The 25268-nt window shown below is 36.5% G+C and overlaps 1 protein-coding gene across 2 annotated transcripts in view; it reads left to right on the top strand.

The window, feature by feature from the left end:
• Positions 1-23769, top strand: part of UCHL3 (ubiquitin C-terminal hydrolase L3) — a 46345-nt gene extending 22576 nt beyond the window's left edge. For both annotated transcript variants that reach the window (XM_054815915.1, XM_054815904.1), the window contains 3 exons: positions 18093-18168; positions 20649-20707; positions 22010-23769. In XM_054815915.1, the coding sequence (XP_054671890.1) occupies positions 18093-18168; positions 20649-20707; positions 22010-22093 (219 nt within the window). In that variant the 3' untranslated portion in view covers positions 22094-23769. The remainder of the gene's footprint in view (positions 1-18092; positions 18169-20648; positions 20708-22009) is intronic.
• Positions 23770-25268: the final 1499 nt, after the last annotated feature.

The following is a 25268-nucleotide window of genomic DNA, read 5'->3' as shown; positions in this document are numbered from 1 at the left end:
TGCCTTTTTTTTTTTCTTTTTGTTCTTCCTGTGCCTCCTTCGGCAGTTCATGAACTGCTGATACCCTGTACTACCACACATTTTAACATTTCTGATACTCTCTTATTAAAAAAAAAACAATAACCAAACAAAAAACAAACCACAACAAAAGCCATAAACAAACCTTCAAAAATATTTAAAAGACAATATAGTTTGTGGATGCTAGAGCATCTGCATTAGCCGTCTAATCTACAGTAATCATTAATGAAGAAGTTATGGCAAAATCTGACGGAGGAAACGTAGCGGTTAATGGCACTGATCAGGGTTGGGTTCATATCTGACTTTTTTTGTATTACTATTTTAGATTGCTTTCTTTCAAAGCAATCGTAGTAACTATTTTCAAGTAACAGATCAGAGAATTTGAGGGGAGAGATTTTTGAAAACTGGAAAACATGTCATTACATGAGAGACTTTCCACGTCTAGAGTCTTTTGCAGAACAAATAGCCCTTTTGAATTTGGAGTTGGAGAAGAAATGTATTTTGTATGCTACCTACTAATTTCCATTAATAATAAAAAAGTTACTGTATAGTTTTCTGAGAGAGTAGGAAAGGAGGAAAATGCAAAGGCATGCTCGTTATAGAAATAAACCAGTAGAAATTGTTTAACTCAACAGTGATATGATACGATAGCTTGAGGGAAGTTATTCTAGGGAGAAAATATTATCTGTACTGATTCTTGAAATAAATGACCTTTTTAATATTTGAATATAATAATGGGAGTAGCAAGATATTTTTGTCCTGCTCTCATATTACCGACATCCATATCTCTCGCTTGCAACTATGCTTCATTACACATCAATTCTACAGTAAGGAAAATAGCAAGCTATACCATATAAAGTAGTTTTAAAAAGATTATTTGGCCTTTAGTCAAGGAATTAGGTCCAGAGAATAATCTGTATTCAATTTCTGCATTTCTAAAGGCTTTGACATGCTTAACTCTTGTTCAGATACTATTGTGGTAATAGCATCTGAAGTTTTAGCCATCTGCGTGTTTCTGTGGCTGTTGAAATCATTCTGGATTGTCAGATTACCTACAACATCTTTCGTCTTCCATCAGCTTCCCAAACAGCTTCCTGAAACAACTCATCCTTACAGCCTTGTAGGAGCTAGTGCTGGCACAGAGGTGTTAGAAGCACGCTCCTGGGAAGAGGGGGAAGGCTTAACAGACTAGGCTTAGATCAGCTTTTGCTGCTGTGGACAGCAAATACTGAAATAGCTGTGGTGTTAATTGGCAGGCTGTTTGTGCAACATCAAGGTATCACTAACTGCTGACACATGGCTTTCCATATCACTTTTTTTGTTATAAAGTTCAAATGGTAGACTGAACTTTTTATTATGTCCTGCGGTACTCGCGGCATATGGAACCACTTCTGTGTTTGAGGTTGAAATTTTTTTGGAGAGGGGAGTTTTAGCATGGTTTATGCATTACTGCTTAGCAGAATGTGATTTATGGTCTTTGGGAAGTTTACTTCTTTAAATGTTATTACAGCATAGCTCAAAATAATGTTTCAATCTAATACAAGTGAAATGGCCACTTGAAATACCTGTGTTAGATATTGGTTAGAGAATAACAAGAGCTTTTGATTTTGTTCATGGCCTAAATTCATAGGAGAAAATTAGGAGCTCTCAAATTCCTTTTTTCTGTCCTCTTCCTTAAGTTTAACTTAGTGTTTCAGTACTAGTTGTTATGAAAGAGAGAAGAAAACAGAACTGAAATATAAAATGTATCAACTATTTCTGGGAGCACAGAAAATACTGTCTTTGGTTCTGTAACTTGTCCTGTTCGTTGTTTGGTTGGGGTTTTTTTGGTAAGCTTCATACATCCGTTTACCAACGGACAGCTTCGGCTACTAGAACTATACGTTGGGCTAAATGAGGCTCAGAACTGAGCAGACTGAGGTGCTGCATCTGAGCTGCCACTTCAAATGAAAACAACATTCTTGCACCTCGTTAGACCTCTCTTAAAAATATTGATGGTGGAAAAATTAGCCTTTGAAAATCAAAACTGGTGTCTGACTCCATCTGTATAAAAGTCACAAACACTGACCTCGGGTGTTCACAAAAAGCTGAAATACTTGTGCACATCAGAATGTATACTTAGATATACTTTTTGTTCACAAGTAGGATCAGAAATATTTTTAACAAGGATTGAAGTTGGCAGCCACTAAAAAAGCTACCACAGCTTGATTTCTTCCTTAACTCAAACCATAACTGCAAACTGTAGTCTGTAAACTTGTTTAGTGTGCCTTGAGAACTATAATCTTGCTTGGAATGCGCTAAGTTAGACTTTGATCACAGTAACAGTCGTTAACATTGGCAAGAACTAAGTAGAGTCAATGCACTCTGTTCTCAACTGCTATAAAACTTGAACTTTCAAAGATCTCGGGCTCCCTGGGGCATTACAATTTATTGTTAGAGAAGAAACATAAAGGAGCTTCCCTTTTGCTCCTGCCAAGAACATATGGTGAGATTTTTTTTTCTTAAATAGCCCATATTCCTCAGTGTTTCTTCTGGATAATCCTTAGTCTTGTAAAGAAACATTTGCATCTCGGGAGAATATAAAATCAATTATATAACTGTTTCTAAGATGATTTTTGTTTAGCTTAGCATTACAGAACAAGCATGTAAGCTCTCCTGTAAAGGCAGCGATGTTGCCTAAAAATGTTAGCTATAGATTTTTCTCTTTTACAGCCTATGCAGTAAAAAGCAAAAAATCAGCTTACTAGAATCATGTCAAATGTTTTGGAAATTATACTTGGTTAGTCTTTTGACTTATTGCGTTGCCCTGTTATTTAATGTGTCAGTGTTTGGAACATGCATCAATCTGATTTCTATACCCTACTGAGCAAATAACTAATATGGTATTAATACAGCATTGCTCTGAGTTGTTATTCTGGGTCTTATGCTTAACCATAAAAATCTGCACAAAGGAACTCTGATTCGTAGGATGAAACATAACTATAGAGGATATTCGCACCCATAAAGCAGCCCATGAATTTAATTAACAAGTATATAAGAAATAAATAACAAGTGAAAGTAACAAAATGTTTCTATGGTTTTGCATCCAACATCTACCAACTGCCATTAAGTTTTTTTGTGTTTGGTTTTTGGGGTGGTTTTTTTTTGGGGGGAGTGGTTTTTTTTCTTTTGCATCTCTCCAATCCATAACGCTTCCAGTGCTGTTCTTGCACTATCTGTGTAAGAGACAGTAAGCAGCAGGCTCTAGCCATGTGTTTGCTCACTGGCATTTTAGCAGGCTGATCATGACACGTGATGGTTGAGTTCACACTCAACCTCTTTCCCTCAGGCAGAACAGAAACCGATTTAGCGCTCATTTTTATTTTTATTTTTTATTTATCTAGCCACTAATTTTGGGGAAAAAAATTCTCAGAACTTACAATCCTTAAGACTGCCAAGATTTTACCAATATGGCTGAAGCTAGACAGTGGGCTAAAACTACTCAGAGAATTGATGTTGCATCAGCCGACTTTGCTCAAGGAAGCCCTCTAAAAATACGATAATTGGGTGTGCAACAATGCTGTTCAATTTATTTAAGAAATAAAATCTTGTGGAGGAAAAACTATTTGAAAAAATCTAGTTAATTTAGGTTTTGCAGAGCTCCCTAACCTTTGGAATTATTTTTTTTTTTTTTAATCCCACTAATTTTTGATCACAGAAGCCACCATTGTGATAATCTAGCTTGACTTTTGCCTAACATAGGCCATAGAACTTAAATTTAGGTCTTCAGAGAGAGATAAATTATGACTAATTTTGGAAAGATTTTTCTGGGTGCTCTGATCTCACCATTTTTCTGATCTTTAAGCTCTGTCTTTACCCATATGTCTAGCAAAGTAATACTCTTGGGATACTTTCCATTCTTAATCATGATTAAACTGACATGAAAAATACTGTAAAGATTTTCTTTTAAACAGCTGCAGAAACACCAAGTAAACTTACTGGTGCAGAAGTTGATCAGGTAGCAGATGTAGCCCAATTCAGTTTATAAACAGTAGTCTCAGTTTCGATACATCCTGATGCTGATCATCGTAATGGTGACAAAACAAGTGGGTCTATGAGGAGTGGAGTTTATGAACTTTGACTTCCTAAAAATTTGCATGTTGTGCAAGCTTTTGTTGCATGTAAGGAAGTTCTAGTTAGGAACGAGGCTTTTCTTGCAGCTGAAATATTCATAATGTCTCTCGTTCGTGTGAATTCTGTGGTGCACTGTTGGAGGTGAGCTCATGAAGCAGCTTCTGCCTCTGTGGAATACTTCCTTTGTCAGGCTTCTCTTCTCTGTCTGGCTGCTTATCGTAAAAGCTTGAAGGAACTTAATGTCTCTCAAGATTTCACCACCACCACCAAAACAGGCTAGAAATGCTGTTAAAAGATTAAAAACACTTGTGAAGGAAGGAGGGGGAAGAGGATTTTTTCAGACAGTGTGATGCATAGATTTAATTTGCATGTAAAAAACCCACTAAGGATAATGACTTCTAAAGAAGAAAAACACTATTACGCTTCGAACTGTAATACAGAACCTTTAAAACATTGAGTTTAATTCAATAATGAGCAATTACTTAAGCAAAGTGAAAAAAGCCTCAAAAGGTGGTGGGGAAAAATTATAGATATTAAGTACATACTCTCTGAATATGATATTAAAACTATAATGACTCTTCTATTGCCCCTTTGGCTGGAAAAGTTGCACTTTTTATTGTCACTTCAACCTTCCCCCACCTCTAGAACAGGGCTTACTGTACGAGAACTGTGTAAGGAGGCCACAAACAGTTTGTTAGGAGGAGTTACCGCACGCTCATGGACTGACTCAACTGAGCAGATGCAGAACATGTGGCAGGGCCTCTGATGCCAGGGTTGTGCATATGAAACAAAGACCAGGACTATAAGTATTGTATCTCCTTCTGCTTCCCAAGTTTCCAGTGATGTTGGTATGCAGTTAAAGCTCATTTGATCTCTGTCCCAGTGCAATTAGCATTTCTTTCTACGCAGTGACACAACCTCAAAACGGAGGAAAGAAGAAAGCCCCGGTCCTGGTGTAGTTTGTCAGCTGATAGACAGGGAAGCCTCCTTAGAGGAAGGTGGCATGGGCTTGAACTTTCCACTGAGAGGATGCCCTGAACCTGAGCTTCCAGATAGTGGTTACAAAAATTCATCTAGCAAGTTAATCAGTAATAAATATTTCTTCTTAGAAAGAAATCGTCATGCAATACCAGGTGCAGCTTTGTCCTGTCAGGTCTTCAATGCATTAGACGTGGGCTGAGACACTTTGCTGGATTGGGTTCCCCAAACAGACACATCCCTGTTTCTAGAACCTGACAGGTTTGGGTGTGAACACTATCAAAGTTCTGCACTTCTAGGTGTGTGCAAAAGCACAGCTCTTGGTGCCTGACAAACTTTATAGGCGTTTCCTTTAGCTCTTAGATTTAAATGGCTCTGGGCCTTACTAACAGCTATATATAGGAATAAGTTTTGGATTGGAGCAGACGATAATTGCCTGAATGCGTGGGGTTTTTTTGGTGGTTTTTTTGGATCTATTCCATGAAGATTTTAACTTGTTTATAATGTATTTTTTGCATTACAAACCATAAACCTAATGTACTTACTGGTTTATATGATAATAACATTCAATTCTATTTCAGGGGTTTTGTTTTGCCACTTCAGATATTTGACCTGCTATAATTTTCAGCACAGAAATATGCTCCTGTGATCTTTTCACCTTGTGAAGCTAGTCTAATTCTCTCTTCTTTGCAGTTTCTAGCTGTTAATAAGTCTTGTTTGAATAGAATTTCTCAAGTTATGATTTGTCTTCCACATTTTAAATGTGAAATGTATGATTTTGTATCCTTTATTTGGAGATGTGTATTTAACATTAATTTCATATTAATATTGACATGTAATTCTATTTTTTTTTTATTCAGTTGCAGACAACTTCAGTTGACACGGCTTAATTTGTTCTTATTATTAAAGAAATACATGGAAGTTTATGGCTATTGCAGCCTTGTTAATCAGACATAATCCAGTATTAACTTTGCTTTTCCAGAATTCCTATATACTGTGTGTCAAAATTTCACTCTTACAAATGCAAAAGTATATTTTCAGTGGGGAGGAAGTTTCTCTTTATCTGAGTTGATCTCACTATGGGATCCATTAGTACAGGAAATAAAGGATGAAAAAATTCAATGAATGGAATTTAAAATTAAGACAAATACTGAGCTTGAAATATTAATGCCTTAAACTGCATTCCAGGTTATAAATTCAGTTTTGAGAACTTAAAGTCTTTTCTGGTCTTATTACATTCAAGTCAGGGGTGTTTTTAATATATTCTCATTATTTTAGCAATATTAGCCAGAAAACAAAGAAATAAGTGCAATTATTAAGAATGGTAAAAGTGAGGAATTGTGGTAAAAATGGTAACAACAGTAAAATAGGCTTTATAACGTCTTTCAACATTCTGGCCATCCCTGTACTGTTAAACAAATCTTAAATTTGGTATTGTTCAAAGTCTTATTAATGGTTTCACAGTAATTACGCCAGGAGTGTTAAAAGATAGAGGGTTTTTTCCAGAGCAAAAGTATACAGTGTAACAGCTTCCAGTCAATGGAATGCATGGAAGCTAGAGTAAGTTCCTACTCTCAACAAGTTTTTCAGTTTGTTGTTTTGGGTTTTTTTTAACTATTTCTGAGTAAACAGTTACTATATTGCAGATTCCAGGAAGACTAACAATCTTGTCTGTTTTGATAGCAGCAGCTTACAAAATTGTAAAACATTCTGCAGTGTGTCTTGCCTTTTATCGTGAACTGTCTAGTCAGCAAAGCTCTTAAATTTCTGCCCCACAGCAGGTTCTAATCTTACAGGTTCTTCCCTCCATAAGGAGGTCTTGTGGACTGTGAGGACATCTAGGAGCAGTGTTTTATCAGTTGTCTTTTGGAATTGTCTTAGGCAAGCTGAGAATAAATTGTTTTTAAAGATATCTGATACGTTATCTAAATGTAAAATGTCTCCTTTAAAATCAGTTCTTCAAGGAGGAATTTGTTTAGTACAGATAAACTATAATAGCCATTAAACTCCTGTAAGCTTCTCTGACTCGTAGAAGTATTGTCATTGCTAAATTCCTCTTTCTTCATATAGTTACATTTTTTGGGCTGGAGGTTTTCTGGTTTTGTCCTCTTGTGTGGAGCAGCTGAGATTTAGGGGTGCATCAAAATGCTTGAAAATCAGAAGTTCATTAAAAAAACAACCACAAACATCTGTGACAAAACTGTGGAAAACTCTATTCTCTGGACCGGTTATGAGACTTGATTAACACTCCATGCTTATCTCTGAACTCTACAGTTTCTACTGTACTTGATGCTTGTTCTTCATGAAGAAATCCTATCCCTGTCTTTGTTCTTTAAGATCAGCAGTATGGAAGCAGAAAGAACCAATTCATTGTCCCACTCTTGGTAGGAAAAGGGAAAAAAAATAAAATTCAATGGGAAAGAAGAATAATTGCTTCAAAAATAATACAAAGAAAGTAAATGGTTTTGACTGGCACTTATGCATTGATGAAAAAGAGTTAATATATTTTTTTTTTCAGAGAAGCTATCTCATGCTCTGGTTTTGAAGTCTACTAGAATTGTTCCATTGAGTGCATAATTTGGGACGTATCTTCAGGAACTGCAGTTTCTGTTCTGCTTGCAAAACTTTAATGGATTCACAAGCAGCTGGCAAGTCTCAATGCAGCTAAGTGGGGTATTATCGATGAGTAAGTTTTGTTTGCTAGTGGGACTCTGCAGGGTTTGGTTCTAAGACCTGTAATGTTAAAAAAATTTCTATCAGTGACATGGAAGACAACATAAAAATACACCTCAAAACCTACAGACAGTGTAAAATCAAGAGATAGTAAATTACAAGACATCAACACAGGACAATCTGGATTGTTCTTTAGGTTAGCTTCAGACAGAAGAGTATTTTTCTGAGGCCAAATAAAAGCTATGTAATTAGCACAAAAGATAAACTTTATTTCCTGGCAGAAGGTGAGGGATTCTCTGAAAGACTGAAGATGACATTGGAGATTTTTATATGAGCTGAGAGGGAAAAGTAACGGTGGATGATAAGCTGAAGGTGAGCCCCCGGTTTGACATCATGGCCAGATGAACTAATGTAATCCATTGTTCCATGTTCATATCGTCAATAAATGGGAGAAGAAAGGTGGCCTTTTCATTAAGCACTAATGTATTTAGTAAACCATCTGAAAATGTTACTTACTGTCTCTGTAGCTATACATAACTTGTTCTGATTTATTTCAGTAGTAAAAAAAATTGTTAAGCTTCAAAGTTTGGTATTGTTTTGTGAACATGTTCTGATCCAAAAAAAACATGAACTTGATTGGTCCTGTGGCCTGTGTGGGACAGAAGAGCAAAACTAAATCATCACAATGGTCCTTTCTGGTCTTAAATATATTTACTGTAACTTTGTCAGTTGCAGCTGAGAGTCATTTTTAATACTTCTGTGGTCTTTCTTCTAATAGTAACAATTTGAATGGTTTAACATAGTCCTACTGCTTCCACGGATACTAAAGGGATCCTGAGTGTTAATGGCAATACTGCCACTGGCCTGCTATTTTAGAAGAATAGGTGAAAAACTTAGGAAGTTGCATACCTCACCACGGTAAGCTTCCCTTTTTCTTTGCTTTCCTTTTATGTTAGACATGGAACAGTAAAAAAACTCTGGGTTCTGTTACAGTAGTTACTTGATTAACTTTAAATCCCAGAGTAGCACAACCTAGCTTTCCCAAATTACCAAAGAACTGTTGCTTACAGTTTTTGTAGCTGTAGACAAAACTGATCACTCTCTGTTCTCAGCTATTTCTTCCATGAGACAATACTTAAATCCTCTCACTCCTCACTTTCCAACAGTCTGTCTCTTGAATGAGTCAGTTAACTTGTGTTCATATTATGAAGTTCACTGGGTGTGAATAACCTCTAGCTTATCTGGTGATAAACTTCAAATTTGGACCTTGTCTTTGCTTATTTTCATTGTTCTTTTGTCTTTTCATTCAAACTCAACGCGTTCTTGATTATTATCTCTGTAGATTTGATCGGTTAAAGGACAGTATAATAAATAGTGAACATCTTTGCAGTTGCCTTTTTAGGTATGTTACTTCAAGTTTAAGTGGGCTAAGTATGTTCTTTTTTAATGTTTATGTAGTCATCATCGTCCTCGCTGTCTTCACCACCATCCTCATCGCAGCCTCAGGTTAGCCACAGCAGAACGAAGGCTTCACCATTGTGTCACTCTGCATCCCTCTCCTGGGCCAAACGTAATCATGTAGGTCCTGCAAAGGCTACCAGTCCGTCAATCCGTCTTCGTCGTTGGCGGCCCTTGATACGCCTTCCATCTGTTGGGCTTCATTCTGTTGTAAGTGTAGTCCATCTTCAGTCTTTTCTTACTCTGACATGACTGGCCTTCTGCCATGTAACTCCAGTCTTCAAGGCATCATTTTTTGTTGGGGCCTTTTCTCAACCATTCTTAGGATTTCTTTCTTCCTTTTTTTGTGTTTTTCTTTTTTCTTTTTTTTTTTCCTTCTGCCATGTTGGACAGCTAAAGTACATCACTCCATGCTTTGCTGTCCAGGTATTTTTGATTCAATACACATGCGAAATCATTTCCAAAGCATAGATGAAGTTTGCCCTTCACAAAGTGGCTTTTGTTTTTGCCATAGGCTCCACATCCAGCCTCTTCTTTTCACCTCATCTTCATGATCTTTCATTTGGATGTGCTAAACCAAGGGGCTTCTAATTCTTTGTCACATTATATTATTTCTTCTGTGTTTGAGACCTGGTTTATGTTCTCATATCATTAACCTAGTCTCCTTCTCTTTCATTCCAAGTCTTGCTTAGTGGTCCCTGGGTATTTCAGTAAAGATGAAATGTTTCCAGTAATCCCAAGGGGCTGGCTTACTTTCACACTTGATATCTGTTTCTTTATCCTGTTTGTAGACATCCTCATTGAAGGTGAAGACATTCTAATATGTAAAAGCTTGTCATCAAATACCATACTTACACTTTTTTCCTTCTTCACTCACAGGGCACAAACATATCTTGAAAATGTAGAAAAAAATTACATGCACAGAATAGCCAGTATTTCTAAACTGTGCTATGACCACCATCAGAAACACTGAACTGAAAGAATGGTTTAGTGGCATTTCATCTTGCTTTTAAGGAGTGATCACACTTTTAGTACACATGAAAAAAATCTTAATATGTAGAAGTGAATGGTCTTAAAAGCAAAATTGGGACAGTGATTTTGTTTCTATTGTTCTTTGGTAATGACCATATTTCACCTATGTTACTAGAAATTCTTATTTGAGGTATGTGGATTTTTTACTCAGGTGAAATAAGTATTCTGACTGTGGTCCAAATATTTTCTTTTTCACACAGATCTGTCTTTCCAGATGTGGAAATCCTTCTTAATGTATTATTGCTATTAAAAATTAGTGTCAGAATGCTTCCATTTCTTTACAACTTTATATTCTTATCCTGAGAAGAATCTCAAAGTGAGACCTTTTTCCAGACTCCTTTCTCTTTATGTGAATAATAATTGCTGTTTTTAAATATCTAACTCTCTTGTAATCTTCAGAACTATGGAACATTCTTGATGTTCACATTTGGAGCGAGTTAAATACCTTGGGATTTGAGGAGGCATGGAGTTAAGCACAGAGTTATGTTCTCCCCAATTCATGCTTCCTCCCCCCTTTTAATATTTATGCTATTAACATTGGCAAACCTTTGACATTTTACCTGGGGACTTTTTTGTTCGTTTAGCAAAACTTGGAAAATTCTGCATCATATTTCTGTAACTTGAAACTGGTATCTTGTATGAATTTGACCTATATAAGCTTGTTTTTAACAAAAGACTTACTGAGGAAGACTTGAGCTTGAGTGTGCCTGCCTAGAACAAAAACATTAATTGACCATGAGTTTACTTCAACACTAAATAAACCATGACTTATCCAAGGATGAACATTACAGCATAATCTGTTGTGATTATACTAGAAAACCACTGTTGGCAAGTTGAAAGTCTTGTTTACTTCAGAAAATTTCTAAAACCAACTTCTCATCCATTAGCAGTGAGCATTTGCTTTGAAAATGTTCAAAAACTTCATTCAAAAAATAAGTGGCCTTCAACACAACTGTATCTGGCAAAACAGAAGTTTGCCACTAAAAATAGTTTTAAAATATTATTCGTTAACTTCACTGCAATCCTGACTGTCTCCATCTGACAGATTAAAATTAAAGAAAATAAATTGAGTCCTACATGCAAAGATTTATCACTGAATATGATTTAGTCTATTATTTATTGATTACTAAAATGCTGTTCTTGTCTGTACACTTTTGTATACCATACCTTTCCAAGAAGATTCAAGAACATGCAAACTATATGTAAATTAGTTTAATATGCAAAAAACCAGACAGCATTTGGGCATTGAAGTTGTGTCAGTTGGCTTGATAATAAATACTACCTTGTTCTTCAAGTTTTGTCCTGTCAATGCCCTTCAATAAGTGTAGCTCTGATCATTCTGCTAGATGTAGAAAGAGGCTGAATTGGTCTCAGCATTGTATGAAAATGTTCTAGTATTGCTTCTATTAAGAAACCTATGCAGTTAAATTTAAGGGAGGGGAGGAAACATCCTGTATATTGTGTTTAAAATACAGTTGAACTTTCTTGTAGTTCTAAGTACATTTCTACTACTTAAACATTGACAGACAGAAAATAGATAGTTTCAAAATTAAGAGCAAAAGTCTTAATGATGGGAGACTGTATTTATGCTCCTTAAATAAAACCACTTTCCCTACTTGAAAGTTTTCCTTGACTTTTTAGATAAGGAAACTCCAGATGAGTTAAGAACATATAATAGAAAAAAATACTTGAAAATATTGTCCTGAAATGTTCTATGCAAACCTGATAAATTGCAGCAGATGTGGCAAATTTTTAAGCTATAGGTAACAACACGCTTCATTAGTCATGTTGACTTTTCTTCGATCCTTGTAATGATCTGTTATTCTTCCAGCTCATCTGTTTTTTCATTTTAGTGTCTCTCCTTGCCTTAGGATCATTTTGCTGCCTTTTATATGTCAAACTAATCTCCTAATTCTTTTTTTCTTTCCTGCACTTCTCAAGTTGGAAAACATGTTCTTTTTTTTCCATTTACTTTCTGTGTCAGACTAAAGTTCTTGTTCTTTAAAAAAAGCAAGAAATAACTATTTAGAGCAGCATACTGCTGAATAATCCCTCTTGCTTGTGGATCTAAAGGGAGACTTGTTTGTATAAACATTCTTTATCCAGATACTCTGGTCATTGATAGAGCGTATCTCTGAATTTCACTTTTTTGCTTGACATTCTCCTGTTCAAAATCAGATGCTGCTGTCCTGCAGCTTGGAATTGCACCTCACCTGATGCTTGCATGTTCTAGCTATAGTTGGGGACATAGAGTTAATAAGCTTGAGACAGGTTCTCTACCATGACAGCATGGTAAAAAAAATACATAAGGCAGTGCTTAACAAAGGAACTTCTTGTCTGTTCTTGGGTCAGCACTCTAGATAGTACCTCAGCATCTTTCTTATAGAAATTCTTCTTCATTTTTCTGGACAAGGGATACCTTAATCTAAACTAGCTATATATGTTCAACTATGAAACTCCAGAGCATTTCAAATACCATAAACTCCCTGCAGGATATTGAGCGTGAATAGAGATGCCACTGTTCTGTGAGAATGAGGCAGAAATTATCTTGCTGAAACTTGTGATCATCATTCCAGTGGTCTTTGTTTTAATTGCAGTATTTTAACCAGGATTCAAATGCCTTTCACAGGCCTACACAGTACATTTGCCCAAGCATGTTCCATGCTTCAAAATGGAAATTACAGGCGCCTAATCTACCCAATAGCAATTGCATCACTTTTTCCCCTTTACTTCAAAATTTACTGAATCCAAACCATACCTAATGTTCTGTTGTGTAACTTCATTTTTAATATGTTTTTCTTTGACTTCTTGTAACTCCTTGTGACTGAAATTGTATAGTTAAACCCCTAAGTTTTTGGGTTGTTTTTTTTTCTTCTCTTAGACTTCAGGTACTGCTGTCATGATCTTTCAGTTGGATGCATCTGAAACTTTTTTATTCCTCAAGGTTCTGCAACATTGTCTCTTCTTTATCAGTCTTTACCACTCTCATTCCAGAACCTGACAGACTCTTGATGCCAATTTCTTGACTTAACACAAGTGGTGTTTTATTTTCTTTCCCAGTCACTACCTGCAATGCAAAAGCATTTACTAAACTGATTTGTGAGACTTCTTGCTTCACTCCATTCTCTCAAGAGCAAGTGTAAGGAAATAATAAAAATACAGTTTTAGTTGGAAGGAGTTGCCTGAAATCTGTCATGTAACATTGAACCTGTTTTTATAATGCAGTCTTTCATTTAATAAATTTAAAGCAGGATAAGGTAAGGACTTGTTCAGTATGTCCATGAGACAAAGACTTTTTTTTTTTTCCCCTCCCCCAATTGTGTGTTTCTCCTAGAAGTGAAGTTTTGGGGAAAAGAAACCAATTGCACATGAAATTTGATGAACAGTTTTGTTCTAAGTTAGCAACACTTGAAGATCAAAATATTTCAAAGGCATGAAATTTGAGTACTGACTTTTAGATTGGAATAATGGCCTAAGTGCATTAGCAAGATAAATTGTGTAGGTGATGAAATATACTTTATTAGACTAGCTGATATGATTGGGCAAACAGTGATATGGGGCGTACGACTGAGTTTCTGAAGGCTAGTGCAACAAAGAAGACTGTAGTTCATGAGGAGAGGGCAGCATGCAGTGCTGAAAAGTAAAATCAAGGAATTTCTCAGTACAACAAGAGGGAGTCGGAAGGGTTACCATGCGTACAATAAAAACTTTCAGAAGTGCTATTTTAAAAATTACTGATTGGAAATCTGCTAGTGAAGCATAGAAGAAGTGTAGAGGTGCTGTTTCAATAACACAAACTAATGGGTGTCGGACTGAGAGAAGTCAATTAAAATTGACTTTTCACAGCAGTCAGCAATTGTTTATTATTTAATTCGAATGTCCAGGTTAGCAGAGAAGGCAGTCAAATCCTCTGAAAAATCAGGACTCAATGATCTTAAAGGTCTTTTCCAACCTAAATGATTCTATGATTCTATCTAAGCGCTTTTAATGTGGTATCCAAGGTTAGAGGGCACGACAACCTTGACTGTCACTTTTGTATATGACACTGGGTATTCATGAAGATACACTATATTATCATTGAGCATTATCTCAATACCTTGAGAACAAATTACAGCTGAGAAGATGTACTCAGAACCATCACTTTGAGAGCTAAACTTCTTGCATTTTTCCTCTTCAAATCAGTTTCAAGTCCACTGGTCATTATTTTTCTGTTGTTGGGGTTGGTTTGTTTGTTTTCTTTTGAAGAGATAAATTGGAAAAGTGATTTCCACTAACCCATGCTACCAAAACTTATTTCTTATACTAAGGTTGAAACCATAGCATAAGCTTATGCTAAGTGACCTAAGATATTGGTATTCATCCTCTTTTTGTCTTTTCTGGATGTGAAAGAAATATAAATTTTCTTTCACTGAACGCTACAAGTCTTTGGAAAACTTGAAAAATCAGTCTTGAGTCCCAGAGGTTAGTTCCAAATCGTGCTTAGACAATCATCTTGTTTAGACTCTTGTGTCTTTCTCCTTCTTTGTGGCTCATACATAAGGTCATTCAAATCTGCTGTCTCCTTTTGCACATTGAGTGGGCTTCTAAGTGGGGAAAAAAAATAATCTAAGGAACAGGTCATCCCAACACTTCTGACTGATGTTGATGTCACAGTGGTCTTTGACAAGAAGAGTAATCAAGAGAAAATCCTCTGTAATTGCTCTGAAAACATTCCCTAGTGATGAACATGCAGGCAGCCTCCTTAGAACTAGGTTCTCTTGTTCTTTTAATCATTCACACAGATTCTTCATTAAAAGCTGAAAACTTGGCCAAAGGTGTAGCTTTTCAAGGAGACCACAAAAGACATCTCCCTGAAGCTGACATTCCTTCTTCTTTCCATTCCTTTGAAATTTAAAATCTTCTGGTTCAAGAGTTAGAATTTCTAGAGCTTCCCAGTGAAGTAGAAATTGGCCTGACTGGGCTTATTTTTGTGTGTGTGTCTGTGTGTGCACATGTATGCACGCATATACAACGGACGTCTTTTTTTTTTGTCCCTAAGGTGGGGTGGGGGGATTTTGAATCAGATTCATCACATTGGGAGAGTTTAATCCAATTACTTGTTTGCCTAAGGCATAAGCAACAGATTTTTATAATATGAAGTTTTAGGTCATCTTGACTATTCAGACCCTGTTGTTTCTCTGTGCTTATGACTATACAAATGATTGCCTGTCAAAAATGATTGAAATCCTACTTTTTCAAGAAATGTAATAAATCTACTTGGTAGTAAATTTACTACTATCTACATTAGATGAAAAGAAATCACAAAGGAAGGAGACTGTCTACATTAGAACATGTGGTAGAAACTTTAATAATGGTGTGGCACTTACATTCTTTCTGTGAGGTTGTAGAATTAATGTAAAACCAACATTTCTCACGGGTTGTGGCAATAGTGCTTAATGGCAGCACATTATTTAGATTAGGCATGTACAAAATCTCAGCAGGATTCTATAGGAGCAGCGCTGTCTTCAAGTAAACTCGATGAAAAGTTAATCATGTTTTTTTGATGGCTTCCCTATCCATCTTCTAGCTCAGCATTCCAAGCATGCAGTGTCCCTCTATAGAAAAGGTGTTTATTAGAAGCTGGCAAAGAACACAACCCTCAAAATGGTCAAAAGGACCACTGTATTTTGTTCTAAATGTGATCAAAAGCAAATCTTGAACATCTCAAAGTCCTCCGAAATAGTGATATTTTGAGCTCTTCTTGTTAATGTCAGTTTGAGCCCAGGTAGCACATGTTCAGATGCAAGGTTTTAAATGCTTTCCTTCCTAAAGTGAGACTAACTGGCAGTATTCTTTCCCTTAACCCTGAAGTTCCTTAAGCCCAGATTTCCCAGTTGGTAGCTTTAATTAAGTGAACAGCCATGAAGTTCTGTCTCTATGTGGGGATGAGGTGGCAGTGTGGGATTTGGCAAGGACTCTCAGCCTTGCCTGTCTGCACACTTGTCTAGCAGCACAGTTTAGATGCCTCTAAACTGTTGGGTGATCGATGGCACCTCGTTATTCCCGTTGCTTGTCAGCTACTGTCTTGCGTGGTTTTCAGGAAGTTATGGAAACCTGTGGTCCTCGGAAGTTTACAACTGGGGTAGCCAAACTCTAGAGGCTGCTTATTTTGCTTGGGATTTGGTTTTGGGTTTTTTTTGAGGGGGGGGGGGTTGTTCGCTTGTTTCTTTTGGGTTTGTTTCCTAAGCCTTGGCTCTGTTTGGCCTTGTGTAAAGCAAAATTCTCAAAGGCAATTCACTTATGCCATAGGGAAAAAAGACTGGTGGAAAAGTCCTCATGTCCCTCTGATAGCTGCCTCATCTTCAGCAGCAGATACGCTCTTTCTCCATTCTAGGCCCTCTGAAACAGATGAAACAGGATATTCATGCCTTTCATACTTTAACTGGTCATGGAGATGAATCTCAAATGAGGGTGAGGGGAGGTTGTGTGGCTTTTTGTTTTGTTTTTCTCTCTCTCATTTTTGAGCTTGCTACCTAGAATTTCTGTAAGCTGTTGGCAGTTCCTCTGTAATGCTGTGTTCTTTGGCATTCTCGATGTATTGAAGGACTTATGCTGACTTCTTGTCCTTTGCTTTATTGTTCTGGTTGTTTGCTACATTTCTTCAATTTAAATCATCTTTTAAAGTCTTTTTTCATGACCATCAGGAAGAAGGAAACTTTTAACCCAGTCTTGAAAACAGGATGCGACTGTAAGGTTCTACAGCTCGTTTTACGCTCTAATCTGTTTCTGGCAAATTCTTGGATTTTTGGGGTCCTTCAAGAAATTCATGTAAGGCTAACTAATTGCAAAATGGAAGAAAACTGCATGAAATATATTTTCACAGAAGTCAGATTCTTGCTAATTTAGGAAAAACTGAAGTGCTTTTCCCCATTCCCTTAAGCAATATCTTCTTAAATTGTGGATCAAGGCTCAGATGCGGACTGGACAGATTGATGAGGACATAGGACCATCAATTGCTATTGAACACAACAGTGGTGCACCTTTTGGCTCCGAAGTTCAAAACCCACTGCTTAGTGGATGCTTGGAATGTGTGCTGGCAGAGTACCGTGCTCTGCATCCCCTGTTTTCTTCTGAAATATCTTTTGCTTGCTGTAGTTGGCAACACAGAACTGGGCAAGATAGATCTTTACCAGCTGTAACCATTTTTTATGTCATACCATTTGATGCTGTCACTGCATTTCAATCCTTTCTTGGTTTGATGCCACTTTGAAATTGCAGTCTGGGCACCTCCAATTATTTTCCTTCCTCCCCACCTGAGATGGGTGAACTGTTTCTTTTGACTGCCTGTGAAGAGGGAACAGGTTAACTGTACTATGCGTGGCTTACAAGGAAAAAATTATTTTGACCAAGTGAATATTTTTGGTTTTAAAATACGACAGGTTCAGAGTTCAGCCCTGCATCACTTTGTTATGGGAGAAGGGTTAGTGAAGGAGTTGCTATTCATATGAATATCTGTTTTTAATGTTAATGTATTTGAGCTGATACTACCTCTAACTCAGTGATGAAAAATAAAGCTTTTATGTAGAGCTATGATTGGAAGTACTTCCATATAATTTACTGAAATGATTCTTACCAATCTGTACATTGCAGAAAGCTTCTTTGTATACCAAAATGTTCTGCAGTGTGACTTCTGCCATTCTATATAGTTCCAGAATGTGCTTCTCACTTGTGATTTCCCCTGGCCAGGTGTTTTGCATATTATGATGGTATATTCTCATTAATTATATTGTGATAAGTGTTTTAGTGAACACGATTTCTTTTTGTTTTGTTTTGTCTTGCAGGCACCAAGTATAGATGAAAAAGTAGATCTTCACTTTATTGCATTAGTTAATGTAGGTGGTCACCTCTATGAATTGGGTAAGAACGTTTTTTATCCACTCTCTCCATTTGTTTGAAACAAATACAAGTAATAATGTTAACTATCAAAGTTTGAGAGAAATTACTTGATGTAATGTAGGGCTTAGATTGTTTTCAACTGCATCATAAGGTCTGTGGGGGGTGTCTGTCAAACAATTGCAGCCTTCTTCCCTTTTTTTTTTTTTTTTTTTTTGATTCTCCTTCCCTCAACTCCCTTCTATTAAGATAAAATGGTACAGAATACTAGACTGCCTCTAAACTTCCTTTATGATTTACAAAGACAGGAAGCAAGAAAGAATCGATGAACAATGAAAATTTCAGAGGGGAAAGTACTGTTATGTCCTTGAATTGCTTGTGGAATTAATAAATTAACTATATTCCACTTCAGAAGTGTCAGCTATATTATTAAATAGTGTGATGCCGTTTAAACTGAAATTATGTAGTCAGGATACTAGCAGATACTAATTCTGCAACTCATTCGTTATAGGCTAGTTATTTTTTCTTCCACCTTTTTGTGGTCAAGGGACAGTTAACTGTAAAACTGTAGTTCAGAAAACAGAGACTACTGCTATTTTTTTCCCCCCTCTTCAGATTGTGTAGCACCAAGTTCTGCTCAGATAGTCTCTAATGACTCCAATCTTAAACATGTTGCTGGGCAACTAGGTTTTGCTGCAGGTGCTTCAGAAAGCTAGCAAGTAGATCAGGATTTAAAAACTGCAAGTCACTGGTCTTTCGTAACATTTTTGCAGTATTTTATGGTGAGAACATTTTCATCTTTTGAAAATCAACATGTAATTAAGCAATGCCTTTAACAGGTGACAACTAAGCATAACCTGGGGCATAAGCGCTATATAAGAAGTGCTTATGTTAATGTTAAGGTGATCTAAGGACTATTATCAGTGGTAAGTCATGAACAATAGGCACACATATCTGTATTTTTATGATGCTGTATGTCTGTCAGTGAACTAGATCAAATAGTGAGGCAACTACTGTAGGATGCAATATAAATATTTAATGACTCTAAATTTAAAGGCATGATGGATGGCTCACTCTTCTTCTAGTTGTGTGCTACTATTTCCGTGTTACCTTTTAATTGTGCATTTAAAAAGCACGCTACAGACCATGATTACTATGTTTAGCTATTTTCCATAGGTATGATGCAAGATAAAACCCACTTGAATTCTTTCTTAAATTTAAAATAAGAAAGAGGCATTTAGCTCCACTGTATAGTGGAATGGAATGCCAATACTACTCTTTCCTTTGTTCTTAAAATAACTTCTCTCTGTAACAGCGGAAGAAAGCAAAAAATACTTAAAAGTAGGAAGATGGGAGAAGGTTTTTCAATTGATTCCCTGGCTTCAGTCATGGTGGCCAGCATGTGGGCTTTGGCAGGCAGAAAATGCCTGCACATGGATGTTAAGTGCTTATGATGTTTTTGCCATAGAAAACAAGTTATTTATAGGCACATGGAATTAAAATGCTGTTCTGCCAAGATGTATGTAAAAAAAAAAAAAAAAAGAATCAAACTTAGCTTGCAGTACTGTTCAGTTCTGTTTCACTGGCACCTTCTGAGGTTTTTGCATTGTTTTATCTTCAATCGTGGTTGTTACAGTAATGAACAACCTCTTGCTCATGTAAATCCAAAAGTTCTCTTAACATCAAATCTATTTTTAGTAGAAAATGTAGTTTGGAAGTATTGTCAACTTCAATGGAATCTTTAGGGAGGGAAAAGTCTTCAAAAGGGAGGGCAGAGCCAAAAGGGAATTTGGCCTAGCAAATACTTAGGATATCCTGACATATGTTCTCATACTGTTAACTCTTCACAAGTAACCTGAAACATATTTCTATGAATGAAATTATTTTTTAAAATGCTGAGAATGATAGCATTATTATATTGCAAATGGGAGGAAAAAAATTAGCTATAGCAGCCATTTTTAAATGCTATGAAAGTACTCAATGCTTAAAGTTATTTGGTTTGTTTGCTTATTTATTTTAGATGAGAGTAACATTTCAGTTACGCCAGACTCTTTAAACTGGTGGGTTTGGTATTCTGTTCTGTCATGGAGTCCCTGATCGCAGCTGTCAGAGACCACAGATGTACAGCTGTCTGTCTGAGTAAATCCATTAAGTGTAGTTGAAATTGTTCTCTACTTGAAAAACTGATGTACTATACCAGCACTAAAGCAATCGCAACTTATAGCCTTAAAGTGTTCAAATAAAATATTAAAAAGCATTTCATTGTTTTCATTGGATTCTTTTTTTTAATGTAACAGACTGTACATAATGATACCTGTTGAAGCAGTCAGTAGTAGAGGAGAGACCAGGGAATAGCTAGCTGCATGTGTGATTCTTTTATGAAAAATGAGGTAGTATTTTTGTAAGTGAAGAGAAAAAAATCCATTTATATAGTTTTAACTGGAAAAATGAAGCTTTTCCACTATTATAAATGTGTTGTTCAATCCTGCTTTGTGTTTCTACAGATGGGCGCAAGCCATTTCCAATAAACCATGGGGAAACTAGTGACGATTCTTTTTTAGAGGTAGGAACAGAAAACCTTCTTAAATGGTGTTATACAAAATTCTTGCTATATTTCCATAAAATTTATAAAAAATATTTGTAAAAATATGTATACAAAAGTCTTGCTGTATTTATGGCTGGATGAGGAATAGGGTGAGTGGGATGGTTGGACAAAATTAGGTTTACTCAGTTTTAAAACTGGTATTTCAGAACGCTCATGTTGTGAATCTTGATGACAGAATATCCTAACATGATAACAAGAAATGTCAGAAGGGTTGACGATAACACAAGATCAGACTGACTTTTCTTCTGTGCTGAGATTTTCATATACCTTCGCTCCTTTCAAATTGTATATGAGATGAAGTCATTGGATTGAAAACTTGGGATAATTTTTCATTCTCTTTCCTTTGGTTTAGTTATAGTTTGATAGGTGCCATGCTAGACAGAAGTTCATTTCCTTTCTGACACTTGCTGAATATCATTCTTTTCCAGTTCTGTGGCTTGTTTTGGGTGCTGCTTTGTGTCAGGAGTTTTTGAGCTGAGAAATTAATTGGAAAGGAATACACTGAATTGGGAGGATAAACTCTCATCCCCACAGAATGACGTGAAGTTGAAGCTGAGAGAAAGCAATGCATAGATCTGACTTTTATGGTATCCAGACTGGATTAGCTTTACAAATGGAGGAAACTAGAGAAACTAAAAACCAACCAGACAAAACCTTTTATGCTTTAGTAGCATAGACTAATGTCTGTAAAGACTTCATACAATTTGTGCTTGTTTGGACAGGGGGAGAAGTTGGATAAAGCTTTCCTTTTTTCATATGTGGCTTTTTTCTGTTTTACTGATAACATGTGTTCTCCAGATTGTTCCCTAAAGCTAGATGAAGGAATTACTTGTAATCTTTCACTTACCCCACACAGCTTAGTCATCTTGAGACAAAGCAAAAATTTCTGAATACAGCAGTACTAGTAAAGGCAAACTTCAGAGATGCATTTAGAAAGTCACACAAGCAACACATCTGTTGCACAAAGTAGTATTCAGTCACAAAAATCATTGTTGCTAAGGTTCTACATACAACTTTTGCTCTCTTATGCTGCCTTATGAGCACTGTAAATAGTCTTGAATAGTGGTAACTCAGATCAGAAATACAGTTAACGTAGATATGTCACACTATTTAGTAATCCTTCATGGAAAAATCCATTTTGAGCATAGTTCATATAAAGCATATCTTCATATTTCAGTTGTGGTTTTTTTAAATAAGTATGATTTATAGTGTTTTTTGTTTTTTGTTTGTTTTGTTTTGTTTTTTTACTTTTTTCCCTAGGATGCAATAGAAGTTTGCAAGAAATTCATGGAACGTGACCCAGAAGAATTAAGATTTAATGCAATTGCACTGTCTGCAGCTTAAAAGCATCCAGTGGGGTTAATCTGTTGCAATGTATTGTAACAATAAAACTGTTGCCATATGTTAATAATACAAATTTTGATACTTCCCTAACATGTTGATTAATTGTAGCATACATGGAATAAACTTTGCATTTGTCCTTGCGATATCTTCCTGCTTGTTCCTAAAGCAACTTTGGATATTATATACACGCATAGCATTTTGTGCAAGACTTACTATGTGGTGGGTTTTTTTCCTTTCCACCCCTTTAAAAGTTTTGGGAATTACTGTCTGTGATATTTCATCATAATAATGGTGAGTTAGTTCAGAGCAGGACTAACATTTGTATCATTCACAGATAACGTTTTGAGTGATGTGGTATGTTAGTGGATAAAAATTTGAAATATGAGGCTATCTCCATCTTTTAATTAGAGTGATACAAGAATATTATAAGAACTTTTGCAGGTGACTTGAAAGACAAAGTGCATTATTTATAAATAAATATATGGGGAAAAAAAGACAGAAAAAGGACTGTTTCTTCTTACTTGGTGAGCACTAACATTTTAAAATTATGTTAAGCTTTACATTTTGCATAAAACTTACTTCTGTTTCGCAAGCCTAATAACGTTAATAAATTGTCAAAAAGCTTTAGTTAAACCAGTGTTTGCTATTTGTATATGTGGGAAAACAACATGGATTTTTGCCCCAGAAAAGCCACACTAGGAATTAATGTTCAAACAGTAGGACTGTGGAGGGAACACACAGGTGAACACAGCAATGTGAAGTATCTCACCTAACTGAAATAAATGATAGAAAAGTAATGATTGCTGTAATGAAGTTTTGTGTAACAAGAACAGGACCAGACTATAGATTTTAAGATAGCCGTGATGGTCATTTTTTTTTTTTTTCCTTTAGGAAAGTAAGTTTGTCAGGTGGCATTACTGAATGCTATGTGATACCCTTCCCCTGTGCCATCCTTCCCACCCCACTCACTGGATCTTAAGGTACTGTTGACCAACTTCTACACTTGAATTAGTAACAACTTGGTTGTGTTGGGGGTTGGGGTGGTTTGGTTTTTTTGGCTAGGCAATCTTATGCTTTCGGGTTCTTGTGAAGGTTAGTTTTGTTTAATGTGCGTGTTTTTGACATTCCAGAAAAATATTCCTTATTTGTTGCTTTGAAGTGAAATAATTCCGGTTTGCTTCCAATCAAGACCGCTGCCAAAGGAAACTAAACCCTCTGTGTCTCAGAGGGTGCTTTCATTCTCTCTCAATTGTCATTGCAGGAGAAACGAATGGTGTTATGCCAGAAGCAATCTGGCAGAGTTTTCCCTCTTTATAGAAAAGAAAGAGGCCTGGGAGTCTGTCTTATCACTTAAGAACATCTTTTGCACTCTAAAGAAAAAGTCGGAGTGTCTGTCTAAAACATGTCACCTGGAGAGTCCACTAACAAAAAGAGTCTGTTTTCTATAAGGGAGCTGGTTGGAAAAGTGAAGGGGAAGAACAACACTAATGAGATTCTATTTTTGAGCACTTTTTCACCCCAGTAAAATGCAGTACCTTTAAGACTTGCTTTATGTTGCTATGCTCATTAGTAAAGCCATGAAACTTGCTTTTAAATAAAAAACAAAGGCTTTAGTAACCAAACCACTGTCTTCCTGCTAATATCAGAAAAATCAAATAAAAGCTGTCACAATTTAATTGGGATATTGCATATTTTATGCTAAAGTTGATTCGGATGATTACAGTTAAAGCAAGCCGTAGTTAATACAGATACGGTGCTTTTAGGGTAGGGAGGAGGGTGAGGAAAGAGAGAAAGGAAGTACAGTTCAAAGCTGGTTAAACTTGAGTTGTCTGCTTTAGGGAAATATTCACACTATATATGCTCTTCAGTGTTCAGAAGATTTTGGTGGTTTTTAGGTAATAAATGGAGGAACTTTGGGTTTGTGCAATTACTTATTGCAAAATCACTACAGAACTGGAGCTTTAATTGAGTGTTAGCACTGATTAAGTAAATTCATGACAAAGGAAATCAAGGTTAGAATAGTGAACTTGGGGTGGGATTTTTCATCATCACGCTGGAAAATATATTTTGAATCTTAAGTAAAAGCTTACTTATAAGAATTCTTAGGGTTTTTGCAATACGCTAGTTTTGCTCAGTGTTTTTTATGTAGTCTTCAAATCAGTTTTCCTGCAGGGTAAGGTTTCCTTCTATTTTGTTTTACTTTCAGTGTTAATTTCCAGTTTATTAATATATAAGATGGTACTTTTTAGTAAATACTGCTTTTAGAAAGTTTCTCAAAAGTTTGAGATGACAAAGGAAGAGCAATGCACCAGTTTTTAGGCTGAGCTGTATCTCAGCTCATATCCAGTCCCTTGCTAGATGGAAATTTTGAAAGACTGCACTGCAGAAATACTGTCTTGCTTGACATGTATGGTGTAATGGTCATCCAGTGCTTGTAGGACTGTGCTTTGGCATGGGCATTGGTGACCATCTTGAGGAGCACAGGAAGTAAAGGGATCTACAAGATGATGGAATATCTTTGGCATTGACAGAACCCATATAATTTCATAGAATACCAGGTTGGAAGGGACCTCAAGGATCATCTGGTCCCACCTTTCTTGGCAAAAGCACCATCTAGACAAGATGGCCCAGCACCCCGTCCAGCTGAATCTTAAAAGCGTCCAATCGTAGGGAATCCACTCCTTCCCTGGGGAGATTATGCCAATGGCTGATTGTTCTCAGTGTGAACAATTTTCTGCTTGTGTCCAACTGGAATCTCCCCACAAGTAACTTGCATCCGTTAACCCTCGTCTTTTCCATGTGACTCCTTGTAAAAAGGGAGTCTCCATCTTCTATGTAGCCACCCTTTAAGTATTGGAACATGGTGATGAGGTCTCCCCTAAGCCTTCTTTTCTCAGGGCTGAACAAACCAAGTTCTCTCAGTCTTTCTTCATATGACAGGCTTCCCAGTCCTTTGACCATCTTTGTGATCCTTCTCTGGGCCCTCTCCAGCCTGCCCACGTCTTTTTTGTATAGTGGGGACCAAAACTGAACACAGTACTCCAGGTGTGGCCTGACAAGGGCTGAGTAGAGTGGGATAATGACTTCTTTATCTCTGCTGGTGATGCCCTTGTTGATGCAACCCAGCATCCTGTTGGCTTTTTTTTTGCTGCAGCAGCATGCTTTTCACTCATAT

Source organism: Grus americana, chromosome 1 (assembly GCF_028858705.1).
Source record: "Grus americana isolate bGruAme1 chromosome 1, bGruAme1.mat, whole genome shotgun sequence".
Classification (NCBI taxonomy): domain Eukaryota; kingdom Metazoa; phylum Chordata; class Aves; order Gruiformes; family Gruidae; genus Grus; species Grus americana.
This window is presented reverse-complemented; position numbering and strand designations above follow the sequence as displayed.